General features: G+C 40.4%; 1 protein-coding gene across 2 annotated transcripts; it reads left to right on the plus strand.

Moving 5' to 3' along the window:
* The first annotated feature begins 272 nt into the window (after window positions 1–272).
* Window positions 273–14,862, plus strand: LOC121546298 (ATP-dependent DNA helicase Q1). 2 transcript variants are annotated; one of them, XM_041857488.2, is made up of 15 exons: window positions 273–374; window positions 4,826–4,898; window positions 5,649–5,870; window positions 8,998–9,177; window positions 10,071–10,177; window positions 10,287–10,485; window positions 10,783–10,949; window positions 11,127–11,208; window positions 11,320–11,586; window positions 11,841–11,979; window positions 12,109–12,200; window positions 12,374–12,590; window positions 12,918–13,047; window positions 14,118–14,240; window positions 14,687–14,862. In XM_041857488.2, exons 2-14 carry the CDS (start codon window positions 4,877–4,879, stop codon window positions 14,211–14,213), a joined length of 1,920 nt encoding a protein of 639 aa, XP_041713422.1. In that variant the 5' UTR covers window positions 273–374; window positions 4,826–4,876; the 3' UTR covers window positions 14,214–14,240; window positions 14,687–14,862. The 2 variants fall into 2 exon arrangements, with proteins under 2 accessions (XP_041713422.1, XP_041713423.1); XM_041857489.2 differs by having other exon boundaries at window positions 14,133–14,240.
* Window positions 14,863–18,568: the final 3,706 nt, after the last annotated feature.

Here is an 18,568-nt window from a genome sequence, read left to right on the forward strand (position 1 = left end):
GGGTGCATTCAACATTCTAAAGGGCTGTCTCGTGAAAAGGTTAAGGAGAGCACGTCTCTGCTGAATATAACTAGGTAGTTGTTGGAAAATGTCTGCCCTGCCTACATACACATGTGAATATTCTGGATGGAAATGTTTTCTAGGTTGTATTATATTGTAAAATTGAATAAAATAAAACATTGGTTCAGCGTTGATTGCAGTTGTTTTGTTGAATGTACCCCATACGGTGGAGAAGGTGAAAGCAACCGCAATCTGATTGGTCTGCACAAAAAAATTTTTTTTCACCGGCGCGAGCTGTCTAGCAACCATCAAGAAAAAAGGGAGTGCAAATAAACAGTGCAAACTCAAGTAGTGGGACGAGTGAATGGTCATCGGTGAGTGTTGCTTTGCTTTGTTCTTTCAATTCCTCTTTCCCTTTTCCTTCCTTTTCAATAATTTCGTTCCACACGTTAGGATCATTATTGGCTAGCCAAATATGTAGCTGTCAAAATGTTTTTTTTAGCTAGTCAGCAAGGTTGGCTAACATTAACATTAGCTGTTTGGAGCAGGTGGCTGATTCCGGATGGATGCTGGTTAACGTACTGCTAGGGTGGTTGATCATTGGCAATCAATTAGCTATCTAACTATCATTGGCTAGCTATCTAATGTGGTGAAGAAAAATCTAAGTAAAAGAGTAAAGCCACATGGAGGAAGAGGAAGGGTGGGGGCTTTCCCGGTTCACACAAATGTCCGTTTACTTTACACAATAAATGTTTACATTCCGGCCTGCTTGCCAAAAGCTCAAGGAAACAGCTTGTCCATGTATGGATAGATTCAAAGTGTATTTTATGCATACATTTTAGAATATATATTTTGTTAATGCACATTATACCATGGTATTGTTGAATACTTGTTTCTGATTGGATTGAAGGGCATTCTAGAGCGTGCATTATTTCCCTTTATAAACTGGGTGGTTTGAGCCCTGAATTCTGATTGGCTGAAGGCAATGGTATATCAGACCATATACCAGGGGTATGACAAAACATGTAGTTTTACTGCTCTAATTACATTGGTAACCAGTTTATAATAGCAATAAGGCTCCTCAGGGGTTTATGATATATGGCCAATATACCACGGCTAAGGGCTGTGTCTAGGCACCACGTGTTGCGTCGTGCATAAGAACAGCCCTTAGCCATGGTATATTGGCCATATACCACACCTCCTCGGGCATTATTGCTTAAATAACGCACAGTATATTTGCACGGTAGAATTCAATGGCAATAGTCCATTCTTACATGTTCTAATTTATGTTTGAGCTGCTTTTGAAAGCAATAGTCGAATTGAAAACATTATTGGCATTGTTGAATTCGATTTTCATAATGGCAAGCTAGGACTGATGCTTTGGTTAGCTAAACTAGCAGGTCTGTTTGTTTGGTTACCATAGCAACTACTGTAGCTCTCTAGTAAGCTTGCTAGCTACCTCAGTGGATGATGAATACATTTCTAGCGGCAAATGTGTTAAATTATAGCCATGGTATAAAAGGGATAATCAACCCGGGACTCTGCGTTCTCTAGAAAATAATGCAACTTCTTGGAAGGTCAGTTCCACTCTGCTAGCATGTAGTGGAATACACCTTCCACCTCATTCATTATTTTCCATAGCCCCTCGTTGATTATCCCTTACATATCCAATGTTGAGGGAGAAAGATTGTAAGCAATGTATTACATGTTATTTATGTCTCCCGAGTGGCGCACTGGTTCGAATCCAGGCTCTGTTGTAGCCGGCCGCGACCGGGAGACCCATGGGGTGGCGCACAATTGGCCCAGCGTCGTCCAGGGTAGGGGAGGGAATGGCCGGCAGGGATGTAGCTCAGTTGGTAGATGGTTGTGGGTTCGATTCCCACGGGGGGCATAAGTATAAACACCCCTTTATTTTTTCCACATTTTGTTGTGTTACAAGGTGAGATTAAAATGGATTTTAATTGTCATTTTTTGTCAACTATCTACACAAAATACTGTAATGTCAAAGTGGAAGAAAAATTATAACATTTGTAAAATAAAAAATAATAAAATAAAATAATAATCTTGATTACATAAGTATTCAACCCCCTGAGTCAATACATGTTAGAATCACCTTTGTCAGCGATTACAGCTGTCTTTTTGGGTAAGTCTCTAGAGCTTTGTATACCTGTATTGTGCAATATTTGCACATTATTATTTTAAAAATTCTTCAAGCTCTTTCAAGTTGATTGTTGATCATTGGTAGACAGCCATTTTCAAGTCTTGCCATAGATTTTCAAGCCAATTTGTCAAAACTGTAACTAGGCCATTCGGGAACATTCAATGTCGTCTTGGTAAGCAACTCCAGTGTATATTTGGCTTTGTGTTTTAGGTTATTGTCCTGCTGAAAGGTGAATTTGTCTCCCAGTGTCAGTTGGAAAGCAGACTGAACCAGGTTTTTGTCTAGGATTTTGCCTGTGCTTAGCTCTATTCCATTTATTTTTATCTTAAAAACCTCCCTAGTCCTTGCCGATGACAAGCATACCCATAACATTCAGCCACCACCATGCTTGAAAATATGGGGAGTGCTACTCAGTGATGTGTTTGTTGTGTTGGATTTCCCCTAAACATAACACTTTCTTTGCCACATTTTATGCAGTTTTTTATTTTAGTGCCTTATTGCAAACAGGATGCATGTTTTGGAATATATTTTATTCTGTACAAGCTTACTTCTTTTCACTCTGGCATTTAGGTTAGTATTGTGGAGTAACTACAGTGTTGTTGATCGATCCTCAGTTTTCTCCTATCAAAGCATTCAACTCTGTAACTGTTTATTTTTTTATTTTATTTAACCTTTATTTAACTAGGCAAGTCAGTTAAGAACAAATTCTTATTTACAATGACGGCCTACACTGGCCAAACCCGGACGACGCTGGGCCAATTAAATTAAAGTCACCATTGGCCTCATTTAGGACTGGGCGATATGGCCTAGAAATCACATCTCGATTTTGTTTCAAACTTATGGGCGCTTCTCGTAAAAAATATAATGTTTTCTCTAAATATGCATTGTTGTACTATTAAAGGTCAAATACACTGCATTTCAAACAGTCAGCAATAATCTAATGAATTCAGGGCTTGTGAAGTTCGGCTATAAGTAGTACTAAATATAAGCCTTCCACACCCATAAGACCCACTAATAATGTTATTGTTTTATAAAAATAGTTTAACCTGTGTTTTTTTTGCAATAATCACTGATCTGGCTTTCAAGTCTGTCTATGAAAATGCCCTTTTTTGTTACACATGTAACTAGAACACATTCACTAATAATGACTAACATCTTGTAGCAGGCATTAGGCTATAGAAAATGAACACAGGTCACATCAAGCCTCTTGGATCTATTTGCCTCTTGGATCTATTTGCTAGCTAACAAGGTTAAACAGTTGAATTGTTATGAACACACCCTTTTTTCTGTCTCCAACTGTTTGAAAAGCATGTTTGCATGTCCACTTTGTTCAGATGTTGAAATCAAGTGGCCTACCTTATTTCTCAGAATGAGAACGAGTTGCCAATTCCTTTTATAATTGTGTTTTATGCTTATTGCACATTTATTCATCACAAACTAGACAGCTAGTATAATAACAGCCTTTGTCTAAAATGCTACTAGCGGTACCCGGTACCCCAATGTTCATTGATACTCTCGTTTTAGTAGTCTGCTCTGTGTGCAATTTGAGTAGTTGAGACAACTTTTCTAACGATAAACTTTTTAACTTCTCCTCTATTACAGTAAAATAATGTCTCAATGTGTTTTGGTGTCCATATGACCGATTCTGCTGGACCAAACCTCAAATGCAAATAGTGAGTTGAAACCGCTTGTCAGAGAGGAAGCTGTGATCTCTCAACTTTGTTGGCGTGAGATGCAGGGGGAGGGGCTTGGTGTGTGTGTGTGTAAACCATAGAGGAAGAGACAAAGCGAGAGGTTTCACTTTTGCTAAAATCTGTCCAAAAATAAGGCCAATGTGTTTCTATGGGCTTATTTAGGATCTAAGCTTCCCTGCCTTCCCGCCTTTGGGACAACGACTCCCATTGTTAGGGCGGAGACGTGCATCTCGTCATTATATACAGATCTGTTGTGTAAATGGGAAGGTGCATAAAGCACATCTACCAATAGGTGCCCTTCTTTGAGAGGCATTGGAAAACCTCCATGGTCTTTGTGGTTGAGTCTGTGTTTGAAATTCACTCCTTGACTGAGGGACCTTACAGATAATTGTATGTGTGGGGTACAGAGATGAGGTAGTCATTCAAAAAATCATGTTAAACACTATTATTGCACACAGTGAGTCCTTGCAACTTATTATGTGACTAGTTAAGCACATTTTTACTTCTGAATTTATTTAGGCTTGCCATTGCAACTTATTTAGGCTTGCCATTGTGGTCCTCTGTAGCTCAGCTGGTAGAGCACGGCGCTTGTAATGCCAAGGTAGTGGGTTCGATCCCCGGGACCACCCATACACAAAAATGTATGCACGCATGACTGTAAGTCGCTTTGGATAAAAGCGTCTGCTAAATGGCATATTATTATATTATTGCAAAGGGTTTGAATACTTATTGACAAGACATTTCAGCTTTTAATTTGTACAAATGTATAAAAACATAATTCAACTTTGACATTATGGGGCATTGTGTGTAGGCCAGTGACACACAATCTCAGTTGAATCCATTTTAAATTCAGGCTGCCTGTAACACAACAAAATCAGGAACAAACTAAGGGGTGGGAATTCTTTCTGAAGGCACTGTATCTTGCTAGCTACATTGCATAACACTGACATTTAACCCCCTCATTCAACAGAGTGATACAATTCTGCAAGGTGGTTGATTGCTTTGTAGATTTGCCTTGGAAATGGACAGTGACAGTGCCAATGGTAAGTGACTGTGATCTCACATTTCTCTCCCCCTTTCTCAAAAGTATGGAAGAAAAACCCATAGAGAATCAGATCTCATCATCCAAGGTATTGGATATGTTATTGTTTTTGCGAACTGAGCTGAGCAGGTGAGTCCAGAGGGACAGGTGCTACTCTATCCTCCCCCAGGGGGTATAATGGTGACTGTGAGAGAGACTGATGTGTGTCTGACATCATTAGTGCCCTACCTGTGAAACACAGGTCGTTAGTGACTTGGTGGTGTCAGACCTGACAGTCTCCTCGTATAGCATCACATGGGATTGGTCCCAGAGGAAAGCTAATCAGGGCAGATTGTGCCAAACTTTGAAATGGATATCATAATTGATATTAGGCCCTGGCCAACATATATTTACAGTGTTTATCTACAAGGATTTAGCACAGCATTTAAAAGAGAAGTGAGCTTGCTGTTTTCCATTTCTGATTCATGGTACCACTCTTGTCTTTGCGCATGTGTGTTCAATTCATATTCTATATTATTTCTATGTAGGGCCTAGATACCGTAGAGAACTTTGATGGCAGTGAATGAAAAAGTCATTAAAAGATCAAATGGTGATTAGCCTATTGTTCTCCTCTCTACCAGAGGGTCATGTGTGTTACATGAATGCTCAATCGTAAGTAGTAGATACCATAGAGCACATTGACTACAGCATATAAAAAAAACCTTTGTTAAATAAGGATGGTTTTATTTGTTGTTAATATTCTCCTCCCCAGACGTGCAGGCAGAGCTGGACTCTGTGGAGGCAGAGCTGGAGGTGGTGGAGCTGCAGATAGCTGAGCTGCTGGAGAAGCAGGCTAGCCTGACCTCCAGGAGGAAACGACTGCTCCGCAAGCTGGAGGAGGCATGTGACTCCGCCCAGCCCTCTGGATCCTCCTCAGGCTCTGGACCTGGACCTGTAATGACCAAGCAGGAGCTGCTGCGCTATGAGAATGATGGTACAGTAGAGGCTACAATGTATAGGATGTGGCACATATGTACAATATACGCTGAGTGTACAAAACATTAAGAACACGTTCCTAATATTGAGTTGCACGCCCTTTTGCCCTCAGAACAGCCTCAAATCGTCAGGGCATGGACTCTGCAAGCGTTCCACAGGGATGCTGGCGAATGTAGACTCCAATGTTTCCCACAGTTGTCAAGTTTTCTGGTTGTCCTTTGGGTGGTGGACCATTCTTGATACACACGGGAAACTGTTGTGTGAAAAACCCAGCAGCGTTGCAGTTCTTGACACACTCAAACCGGTGCGCCTGGCACCTACTAACATACTCCGTTCAAAGGCACTTAAATCGTTTATCTTGCCCATTCACCCTCTGAATGGCACACATACACAATCCATGTCTCAATTGTCTCAAGGCTTAAAAATCCTTCTTTAACCTTGTCTCCTCCCCTTCATCTACACTGATCTACACTGATTGAAGTGGATTTAACAAGTGACATCAATAATGGATGATAGCGTTCACCTGTATTCACCTGATCAGTCTATGTTAGGGATGCAAATTTCAGTCAATTTTGTTGTCGACTAACTGGCCCTCATTAATTGGTCAACAAACGGTAAATAAATATCAAAACTGTCAAATAAACGTGACCAACAGAAAATACTATCAGAGATCTGTATATAATGACGAGATGCTTATGTTTCCGCTCTAACAATGGGAGTCGTCCCAAGGCGGGAAGGCAGGCGACAAGTTTAGGCCCAAAATAAGCCCATAGTAACGCGTTGGACAGATTTTGGCGAGAGTGAAACGTCTCGCTTCGTCGCCTCTTCCTCTCTGATACTATGCATGCATACAAGGACCGGAAATGTTTCATTAAGAGGTTAATGGAAACATGCAACAATAGCAAGCCTATCGTCTTACTGTCAAAAGTTGATAACCTATTATTTAACATGCAACTCCTGTAATGAAGCAGCTAATAAAACCTCATTTTCAAATATTTGCCCAAATGCAATTCGCGGAAAAACACAGTTCTAAAGTGCGCACCTAATTCCATATGTGACAGAGATGAAAATCTCAGTTAGAAACGTAGAAAGAGGGGGAATCTAATAGCAACTACTATGATGTGTTGCTAATATGACTAGGATTGTGCCTTTGGCTTCTGGACAACAAAAGAAAGTTAAATGAAAACCAATAGAACAGGAGAGAAATCCTGGTTAAAGGCATGATGAAGTCTTTATAAAATAATTGCCTCCACGTTTCTATGGATGGATTTTCGCAAGGCTACTTTGAAGTATGGTAAGACATGCCTCATTATTTGAAGTAAAGTAAAACGTTCAGGTTTCAAACAATGATCTGCCACAAGCTCACATTGCAAAGTGGTGGGTGACGCGCTGATAGTCAACGGTTGGCAGGCTAAAGCCTATGTATCCGAATGGCGAATGGGAGGCACGCTTTACGAGTTCAGATTGAGAAATAAAAATAGCTATTTTTTAATCGTGGCCACCAAAATTAACACGCGATTGCATTTAGAATTGTTATTTGTTGCGCAATGACAAAAGCAGGTTTCACTCCAGTAGCCTACAGGCTTTTTGAAGAGCAACTCTGTCTGACAGGTGGTAGGCTACTCCGCTCCTCAAACTAGGCTCTGTATGCTATGCGCGTGTGATAAATAGAATGCATGACGACTAAGGAAAATACACATGCGCCAAATTAATTCCACAAAATTATGCAAGTTAACCTATAGACCGAGAAGCATTGTATTTTCGGCTAACCGATTAACACTTAATCTTAACATCCCTAGTCTATGTCATGGAAAGAGCAGGTGTTCCTAATGTTTTGTACACTCAGTGTATATTGCTGTGTGTATGTATGCATGTATGTGTGTGTGTGCATATATATATATATATATATATATATATATATATATATATATATATATATATATATAGTACCAGTCAAAAGTTTGGACACACCTACTCATTCAAGGGTTTTTCTTTATTTGTACTATTTTCTACGTTGTAGAATCGAAACTATGAAATAACACATATGGAATCATGTAGTAACCATGTAGTAGCAATTTTACCAAGAATGAGAGTGATGGTGTGCTGCATCAGATGACCTGGCCTCCACAATCCCCTGACCTCAACCCAATTGAGATGGTTTGGGATGAGTCGGAGGGCAGAGTGAAGGAAAAGCAGGCAACAAGTGCTAAGCATATGTGGGAACTCCTTCAAGACTGTTGGAAAAGTATTCCAGATGAAGCTGGTTGAGAGAATGCCAAGAGTGTGCAAAGCTGTCATGAAGGCAGGGTGGCTATTTGAACAATTTCAAACTTTTTTGGTTACAACATGATTCCATATGTGTTATTTCATAGTTTTGATGTCTTCACTATTATTCTACAATGTAGAAAATCGTAAAAATTAAGAAAAACCCTTGAATGAGTAGGTGTGTCTAAACTTTTGACCTGTACTGTATATATATATATATATATATATATATATATATATATATATATATATATATATATATATATTTATTAGTTTGTTAAATGAATTGAGAATCACAACCAAACTGCTGTGTGCATAATATGTTCCAGACCTGGGTTCAAATACTATTTCAAATATCTCAATTACTTTCACATACATTTCTAAGTAAGTATTCAGATAATTTTTATTTGAAAAGACAAGTAGTTGAATATTGGTATGTATTTGACAGTACTCATACGCTGACTCAAATACACTCCCATGCATTTAACCCAGGTATTTTGAAAAAAGTATTTGAAAATACTTTCAAATAAAAGGCTATTTATAGGAAATGAACATACTTCCAATAGAAGTAGTTGATTCGGGCCACATTATTAGAAAATACTCAAATACATAGAAAATAAGTATTTAAATAACAAATAATCGAATACACATGTATTTTAACTCAAGTCTGATATGTTCACATCCAAGAAGATAGGCTATCTTTCCAGAAGCTGAATTGAGCAAACAGTTAAATTAAAGCAAAAATAAACATGTAGATTGTGTCCAAAGTGCTATTTTATTAGGTAGGCTACAATCTTGAAGGCTGAATATATTGCAGTATTGTATTTTGACATGCTTGAATGTTTTCTTTCCAAACCTAGATTTTCCGTGGTCTACAGAGCTGGAGCAGAATCTGAAGGATGCGTTCCAGCTCTCTAAGTTTCGTCCTCTCCAGCTGAAGGCCATCAACCTTAGTATGTCTAATAAAGACCTCTTCCTAGTGATGCCCACTGGACGAGGGAAAAGCCTCTGCTATCAGCTACCTGCAGTCTGCTCTGAGGGTAAGGGGAGAACGCACAAACACACGCACACAAAATACATACATGCATACAGACACATACACACCAGGTGACGTGCATATACTGAAAACACTAAAGTTACAGTTCATTGAATAATTGTGTGTGCTGTGCAAACACGTACTGTAGACAGGGCTATAAATTAAAACATTTCATTGGTAGCACTGGTGCACCCAACTTAAAAAAGTTAGGAGCACCACATGAAATTGAGGAGCACCAGAAAATAAGATTTTTTAAATTGATTGAGATACAGCCTATATTGGGCCTATATGGATTTCTCTTACTTTTGAAGCACATGTTGTGCCCTAGAAACTAATATGTAACACTGTAAATGCATTTGTTTATTATAAAAGCTAAAATGTTGATACGAATACATATCATTGAAATTACAAAATAATTTGGGGAATATTAGGTTTCTACATGATGTAAAAGCACTATTTTCCAATTGAGATGCATTACATTAAAAATGATACACTATCTTTAAGAACGTCAGGTTTGTGTTGACATGCAGGAAATCTGTCATTCATTCATTCATTGCTCTCCTGAAAAAGTTATCCCTTTTCCTTTGTTTCTATGTTTGGATATCCTGGTGAAGTTACCAGGGTGTTAGCTAGCTAGCCAATGAGGTAACATGACTGAACAAAGTGTAAACAAATGGTTAACAAATTCAAATAGCTTTAGAACGGCCCATGACATAGTTTATGAATGTAAAATGCGGTCCCGGTGATCTGCTATAGGAAGATTAAAATGTTGCCCTGGTAATATGGGTCAGATCTTTTGACCTGGTTGGTCTAGAAGCAAGCCATCTCCCTGACTGCAGATGGTTGCAGCCATTACTCGCTGCAGTGTTCTTCTAACGTGTGTTTGTGTGCTGCCAGGTTTCACTCTGGTCGTAACTCCTCTAGTTTCTCTGATGGAGGATCAGCTCATGTACTTAAAGTCCATCGACGTTGAAGCCGTCTCTCTCAACGCATCCAGCAGTAAGGTAATAACCAACACAAACACTTTCTACATATTATTGATACTTGGCTGGTATTGATTAGGATTATAGCTGTAGGATTTGTGTTTGATTAGACTTCTGATATGTACCTCAGGAACATGCTAAAATGGTCCTAGCTGGGATGACCGACACCAAAGCGCCTTTCAAGCTGCTGTATGTGACTCCAGAGAAGATAGCGAAGAGCAAGCTGTTGATGTCGAGGCTGGAGAAGGCCTACAATGTAGGCAGGCTTAGCCGTATTGCTGTGGACGAGGTGCACTGCTGCAGCCAGTGGGGACACGACTTCAGACCTGGTGAGAGACCGTACATCTGTACTGTATATGGGCTACTTACTTTTTATTAGTCTCCTTACTTTGTTTTGGAAGGTAAAGGGCTACTCCAACAAATCACTCAAAGTAGAATTCTAATAACGCTATGTTTGAAATTACAATACCCAAACAAGGATATCACCATATAATTAAACAGAACACTTCAATGTATCTCTATGCATACCACTTAGAATGCATGCCCAGTAGATCGCTTCATTCTAAGTAGTATGCTGTGAGTTTTGTGTGGGGCTGTTAGCCAACTACCCCCTCCTCTCCCGCCAGACTACAAGCTCCTGGGGATCCTGAAGAGGCAATTTCCAAAGGTTCCGTTGCTAGGGCTGACAGCCACGGCAACCAGCAGTGTTCTAAAGGACTGTCAGAAGATCCTGTGTGTCCCTGAGCCAATCACACTCACCGCCTCCTTCAACCGCACCAACCTCTACTACGAGGTGGGCGTCATGGCAACCATACACACCTGGTCTCCACCTGCTTGGCAAACACCTGTTGATGTTCTTTTGACCTTTAAAAATACACACGCTTGTGTTACTAAAGGGAATGCTTGTTAGATTCCCGCTGTATCTCTGCACTGAAGTATTGAGGATCTGTACTGTTTTTGTGTCTCTCAGGTACGCCTTAAAGACTCGAACAGTGATGATTCAATCAGTGACATCTCAGCACTGATCAAGGAGAGATATAAGGACCAGTCAGGTACTTTGAAAGGAAAAACTAAGGATAGGTCAAAATTCAGTTTGTCCTATTTTCAAAATCATCACCAGCTTGTTATCCAGACTTGAGGTATTATGCTTCTGCTTTTGGCAGGGATAGTGTACGTGTTTTCCCAGAAGGATGCAGAGACAGTGTCAGCAGACCTACAGAAGAAAGGTATCAATGCAAATCCATACCACGCTAACATGAATCCAGAGGACAAGTCACGGGTTCACCGCAAATGGGCCACCAACAAGATCCAGGTGGTGGTAGCTACTGTGGCATTTGGGATGGGGATTGACAAGCCTGACGTCAGATTTGTCATCCATCACACCATCAGCAAGTCCATAGAGAACTACTATCAGGAGAGTGGCCGAGCAGGTAGACAACTATTTTCTCCCTACTCAGAGATTGTATAATTTAGGAACAACACCTGATCCCTTGACCTCAGAAATGGAGGAATACTATTTCTACATTTAAAAGTATTTTTTCCCCTCTGATTTTCCAATTGCACTTTATCTTCGACCGTAGCCATGGGAGTAGCCATTTTGTTTTTAAACACTTTTCCTCTTAAAACTCTTAACTTCTTTTTCTCCTACCTTATCTTTTCCATGGTCCTCTCTCCGTTCCTCCAGGCAGAGACGATAAGCCGGCTGACTGCATTGTGTACTTTGGCTTCAACGACATCTTCAGGATCAGCACCATGGTTGTCATGGAGAACGTAGGACAACAGAAGCTGCTGACCATGGTCGACTACTGTCAGAACGTAGACAGGTACTGAGCTGGACCAATCACAACGCTCTCGTTGACATCACTAGATTACTTATGTGACAATTTCAGTTGTGTAGATAGCTGTGTGAGGATCTCAAGGGTACAGTAGGTGTGTATCTCTATTGTTTTAAGGTGTCGGCGCTCAGTGATCGCTGTTCACTTTGATGAGGTTTGGGATGATGAAGGATGCAACGAGATGTGTGATGTCTGTCGCCATGGCAATGGTATGTGTACAATATGGTGAACATACCACTTTTCAAATCCAACGTACATGGCGTGCTAGGGGCATAGGGGTAGATTTGGAATTGGGCATATGAGTTACTCTCCCATCTAATAGAAAGATCTGGCATCATTTATGTTGAGTCTTCATACCTAGTCTACCTGTGTTTCCATCCAGACTACATCACGGTGGACATCACGCAGCATGCTAAAGATGTGGTCCAGATTGTGGAGCTGGCGGGCTCTCTGGACGAGAAGCTGACCCCCTTGAAGGTGACCGAGGCCTGGATGGGGAAGGGTCCGGCCAAACGCAGGAAGATGATCCAGACCACCACCCTGTCTCGCCTGGAGGTGGAGGCCATCATCACAAACCTACTGCTGCAGGGATACCTTAGGTACTGACTGACTTAACGTTAAACCCTTTACTAGTTCAATACGCTTACTGCTGCAGGGCTACCTCAGGTAGGCCTATGACCTAGGGCATGTTCAGTTGGGCACACCATAGGAAAAACTTTTGCAACAAAAAATGTCTCCATTTCAGGCAGTACCTCCCTAAAGAACACATCCTTGTCTTACATCAGGTACTGACTAAGGACAAATAGGGTTGTCAAAAGAGTCTGGAGAGAATTGTGAGGAGGTCACAATGGACTTGTACTACTGCACAGCTGGTTGCTTTTAGAATGTTGATCTTTGTTTACCCCCTTTTTTTCTCTTCTCCGCAGTGAAGACTTCAGTTTCACTCCGTACACCACCTACTTCTACCTGAAGCTGGGTCGTAAGGCCCCACTGCTGAAGAACCAGAGTCACTCCATCACCATGAAGATGAGGAGGACAGGCCTGGACGCCAACACGGTCAGTACTACACAGCAATCGGTACAGGAATCATTAAAACAGGAAAGCCTTTGGGTGCATCTCAATAGACTAAAGTGGCCTCCTTCATCTGCACAGAATCGATATGATAAATTATATTACTACTCGGTAATAGCTTTTTTTTGGAAATTTTTCTAGTCCATGCAGACTAAGGATAGGAAGCTACTTTTGTCTGAAATACCTCATCCAGGGATGTCTTTTCTGCTTATCACATTTTATTTGTCTATTTCTCCTTCTGCACTTCTGACTGAAATATTTCAGTGTAATGTAATTATTTCCCTGTTTTAAAGTAGTACTTTACTCAACCTGTTTCTCACAGTCTCAATCCTCATCTCCTTGTATCTCTTTGCCCCGTCTTCTCTCTGCCTTTTCAATCTGTTTATTTTGTCTTCTCTGTATCTACCTCTATTGCTTACTTGTCTACTTACCTGCAGGTAAGTGAACTATGTTGTCAGTTTCTTTTCCTTTCAGGCCATCGGATGAAGGATCTAGATTCTTTTTCAGCATTTTGATTGATTGTATTATTTATTCAATCACCAACAAAATCAGAGCGTTTTCCCTTTTCCCTTTTGTCTATGTTAATTGTTATTTTAAAGATTTTGAGTAGAATCATTCTTACCACCATCACGCTTGATTGTTGTTAGAACGCTTACTGTAAACAAACCAGATTTCCCTAATCACTGTAGTTCTAGTGCTGTAGTGTTTTCTAAACAATGTAGTGTTGCGTAATACCAGACATGCGCCGACAACAGGGCCCCAAGTGCAGTACAACAGCTGTAGTTTTGGGTGTTGCTGAGATCTAGGCCTACTTATCTAATCCATGTTGATATTTGCTAAAGGTGACCAAGGTGCCGGTAGTGGTTGATCATAATCATCCTAACACATTGATATGGGAATGATTCATGTTTCTGGTTCTCCCATGTCAATCCTTAAACCCTTCTCTGCTTACGTTATTACCCACACATAGCTTAGGTGAGTGTGTGTGTGAGAGAGAGAGAGAGAGTGAGAGAGAGAGAGACAGACAGGTTAAAGCTGTTGTTGATGACCTACAGGTAAATGTGTCCCAGGTAAAGACCAAAGAAGGAAAGAGATCTGGTGACAATGCTGCAAACTCCCCTGTCACCAAGAAAGTCAAGAAAGACCTCTAGTGCCCCCCTGAAGAGACCAAAGAAAAAGTACAGTTCCCTGATTCTCTATTCAACCCACTGCATCTATGGCATGGCACTGTCTGGGCAACCATGTGTATGTCAATCAGGTTAAAGACAAATATGTAACGTTGGGTCCTGAACGATTTCCTTACAGAATGCATCATTATTCATAAAATAATGAAATATGCATGATGTCATATTTCTGTAAACACTTATAACCATTGTTACAGCTTTCATAGTTTGTGTCCTAACTCAGTCCTGTGTGTATGTCCTATCAATGTCTACACACATTGCTGTAGATTCATTATGGAGCATGCTTTCACTAACTCACGCTATGCCACACTAACATTGGGGTTCACTAACATGGTTCTGTATAACAGCATGCCCAATCCCAAATTAACCATCTTCTTCGATTTAGGATTGGTTCTTCAGTAAAGTCAGAGGTCACTGACACTTCCTGTTGTCTCCCACAGGAGGACCAATTAGCTGCTGGAGCTAAAGAGGTGGTGGTGACCTCCCAGTCCCCTCCTCCCGTTGCCCCCAACGACAGCAGCACTCCCCCTCCCAGACACAACAAACTGATCAAGATGGATAAAGAGCAGCAGAATCTGGCCAGGAAACAAGACAAGGACCATGACCAGACAGAAAGCCAGACAGGGGAGGACCAGAATGACCCTGCTGCTGCCCAGCCCACTGCCATTGAAGTAGACGTAGAGATCAATATTATAGAGAAAGTTAATGATAGTGAATCCCCACTACCGCCATTAAAACTCCATTCAAAACCTAAATCAACAACCCCTCAAAAGAAGCGGAGGAAACCCTGTCCTGCTGCTCTTGCTGTGGTCCAAGCACCCTCAGGTGCAGTTACAGACTCTGGCCACCAGAGGCCAGCATTGGTCAACTCTCCCTCCCAGGTCTCCATCATCTCCGAGGCTGCAGTGGAGGAGCTCTGTGACCTTAGGAACTATTACAGCAAACAGCTGAGGCGGATAAACTACATTTCCCATGAGTACTTGCAGAATCAGGGGTGCTCAGACCCAGGGGTGCTGGCCTGTATCAGAGAGCCACTAAAGAGCCTGCGCCTCCCCCGTGGCTCAACAATTTCCCGGACGGCACGCAACCTGTGGACCAGAGTCAGCTCCAGAAGGAAACTCATCCAAAGATGACCCTTGACCTTCCCTGGGACAGTTGACATTCAGATGTGGACACTACTGTACCTCTATTTTTCAGGTCCCACATTGCCAGACCTAGAGCCCTGGGGCAGACGCGTGTACTTTGTTTTGTAACACTTGATGTTCTATTTTTCTGAAATGGCTTTGACTGAGAGAATATCCCCATCCAAGTTTGTTTGTAATATTTTACGGTTGGATCAATACAACTGTTAGCCTAAGATAAAGAATGAAGAGCTGTTTTTGTTGACATTTCAATATTTTACTTTGGATAAACTACCACACATGAGCTGAAAGGTTTGTTGAACTGAAAAATGTTTTCACTATGTATTATCTGTCACTTAAATATTTGAGTATTCCCTAATCTAACAGCCACAATGTGCACGCTAGTGAATTTAATTCACTAATACGTTTTATAATACTGCACTGCAGCTTTGGGATAAGAACACAGTATATATCTTTAGCTGTCATTAATAAAAATTTGATTTAAAATGGAAATGGTCACATGAAACATTTATATATTTTGATTGTAATATTTGATGTTTTTTGCACCCGCTTCTGGTATATTTTCTAAGAATTCCTTTGTGTTCCACTAACCCCCCCAAAACACAGTAAGAGCTCGTATCAGAAAAATAATTACATTAAAACAATAATATTGAATCTACATACGCTGTAAAAAATGATGAATCTGCTTAAACAAATGAAGGCAACAATTTACACAATATTATTGAGTAATTACCTATGTAATTACCTATGTATTTGAATAAAAACACTTCAATAAGTTATTCAAATGTACACAATTAAAGTCCAGGGAAATAAGAATAGCCGTAATATGAATGAGATTTACTTCATTTCTGATTAGTTACTTTCAGTGATGGTGTCTTAATGTTTAACATTGTTTAATGTATTTGTTCATTTGCCATTTACCAGCTTTGGCAGGTATTCAGTACTACTTATTCAGTACTCAGCCCAGTCAAAACTGTTCGCTGCTCTGGCACCCCAATGGTGGAACAAGCTCCCTCACGACACCAGGACAGCGGAGTCACCTGACCACCTTCCGGAGACACTTGAAACCCTACCTCTTTAAGGAATACCTGGGATAGTATAAAAGTAATCCTTCTACCCCCCCCCCCCCCATAAAATATATAACAAAATAATAATAAATAATTGTAAAGTGGTTGTCCCACTGGCTATCATAAGGTGAATGCACCAATTTGTAAGTCACTCTGGATAAGAGTGTCTGCTAAATGACGTAAATGTAATGTAAATGTATTGTTAAGTGCTCAATCCACCTGCAGTAACTGGAGGTAGAACTGCAAGCATTACAATGTGCTGCATTTGCCTCTGTCATTTAGGGTGCTGATGGTGGAAATGGGTGGTCTCGCCATTGAATGACTGTTTTAATATCTGTTCATCATGATCCATTACACAACAAGCTGCTTAATCCTAATATATAAATATACTTTTCTTTCTTCAAACATGTATACAACATTGTGTAAAAGAAAGTCTACAAATGTTGAATTACCCACAATCCTCTAAAAACTTTGTTGCAATAATTTATCCATATATACTTCTTTTATGCAACATATTGATTTTGATTTATTCTTAACTTGTTTGGTAAAATGACTTGGATACATTTTTTTAAAGTATATGTTGGTTCAATTCACCCCAGATATTTTTTTCTTACAGTGCACAGCAGATTAATCATAATAACCCTTGGCTTGTAAACAATGTTAATTTGAGGTTTGATATTGATATGCAAATCTGTTCTTGGCCTTGCAGGACTCAGTCAAGAGCCCCGTTTATACCTGGTGCTAACACGTGTCCTGATCTTGTCCACATTTTTAGACAGGTTTAGACAATTCAAATAACTGATTGTGATCAGATATTCCGGACTGTCTCCAGAGGTACTCAGGGACGAATTGATTGGTTGGATGAAAGCTCGATGGACAGGTCAAAGGGTGGAGTGTACAGCTGAGAGTCAAATAAAGAAAAGCCTTCTTTAGGGAGGTAAGTTCGAGGGTGTTAAACATGGGTTGCGACACACAAGGTTGCCAGTTCGAATGCCAATGCAGCTTTTGTTCCAACCTTACTAATCACAATTCTACCTGACTGAACAGCTTTATATATGTGAAAAAATAAGTTGTGCCCTCCCAATTGCTTGCGCAGTAGACTAGGCACTGGGATAGGGACCAGAACGTCACAGGTTCTAAACTTGCCAATTCCCTTTCTCAACAAAGGTATATTTATAGCCCTGGTTACACCTTGCATTAAAATGTGGTTTTCGTGATAAAATCAAGATGATCCAATCATTATTAGCGTCTACACATGGATCACACGCGCGGGTTGACTCATAACCCGTGTGGATGATGGGGGAGTTGGTTGCGTGCAGGTTGAATAAAGAGAAACCAATGCATAAAACAAATCCATAAATGGATAATTATTGTGCAATTATTTTCTATAGGCTACATTTAGATTTTTCTTTCATTTTTTAAAATCTGGCATTAATTTGTAGGCCTAAGCTTTAGGGCCTAACTGTACGCGCACCAAATGCTTTTGGGAACTTGGCCAGAAAAAGTTAACTTCGATCCACTGAGGCAAAAAGGACAAAAAAGGGAACTGTACAGCGCATTTTCTATATTTGCAGGTTAGAGTCGGCTGTGGGCCTCAGATTTTCACTATCACATATTGTCGGGCGGTTGCGGATGGGTTATTAGCAATTGCTGGTGGGTGCTGGTGAACAAACAGCTGACCCACGCATCACTAGTCTACACATTTGCAGCATCTACACATGGTATTAAAATTAGTCTCTTAAGATCACATTGGCAGTTTGAAGTGACAAAAATATTATTATGCATATCTGATTTTAATCTGTTATTTTTCTTGCAGTCTGAACTGCCAAAAAGCACATGGAATCTGATATTTCAAACCACCTTCGTAGGTGATTTGAATTAAGATACAAATCTGATTCCTTGCCATATGCGACTTGTGTCTGAACGGTCAAATCTGATTTATTTGCCTTCAAGTGGTTTTTAGACTTATTTGGCATATCGTATTGCTTGCTAGCTACTCTGTTGACAGTTTGACAAGAACATGTGGTAGTGAACTAGCTTGTTAATTGTTTACAAACAAATTAGTGAATGTGCTAGAAAGCTAAACGGCTACCTAGCTAGCTAGCTTCTGTTC

This window comes from Coregonus clupeaformis, unplaced genomic scaffold (assembly GCF_020615455.1).
Source record: "Coregonus clupeaformis isolate EN_2021a unplaced genomic scaffold, ASM2061545v1 scaf0013, whole genome shotgun sequence".
Lineage (NCBI taxonomy): Eukaryota > Metazoa > Chordata > Actinopteri > Salmoniformes > Salmonidae > Coregonus > Coregonus clupeaformis.

What these genes read in the sequence shown, in the direction of transcription:
- LOC121546298 (XM_041857488.2), top strand. Translation starts at nt 4,877, where the DNA reads ATGGACAGTGACAGTGCCAATG. An exon ending in GCTGCGCTATGAGAATGATG is followed by an intron (nt 5,871 to 8,997) that starts GTACAGTAGAGG and finishes TTCCAAACCTAG; the next exon opens with ATTTTCCGTGGTCTACAGAG. An exon ending in GAGATATAAGGACCAGTCAG is followed by an intron (nt 11,209 to 11,319) that starts GTACTTTGAAAG and finishes TGCTTTTGGCAG; the next exon opens with GGATAGTGTACGTGTTTTCC.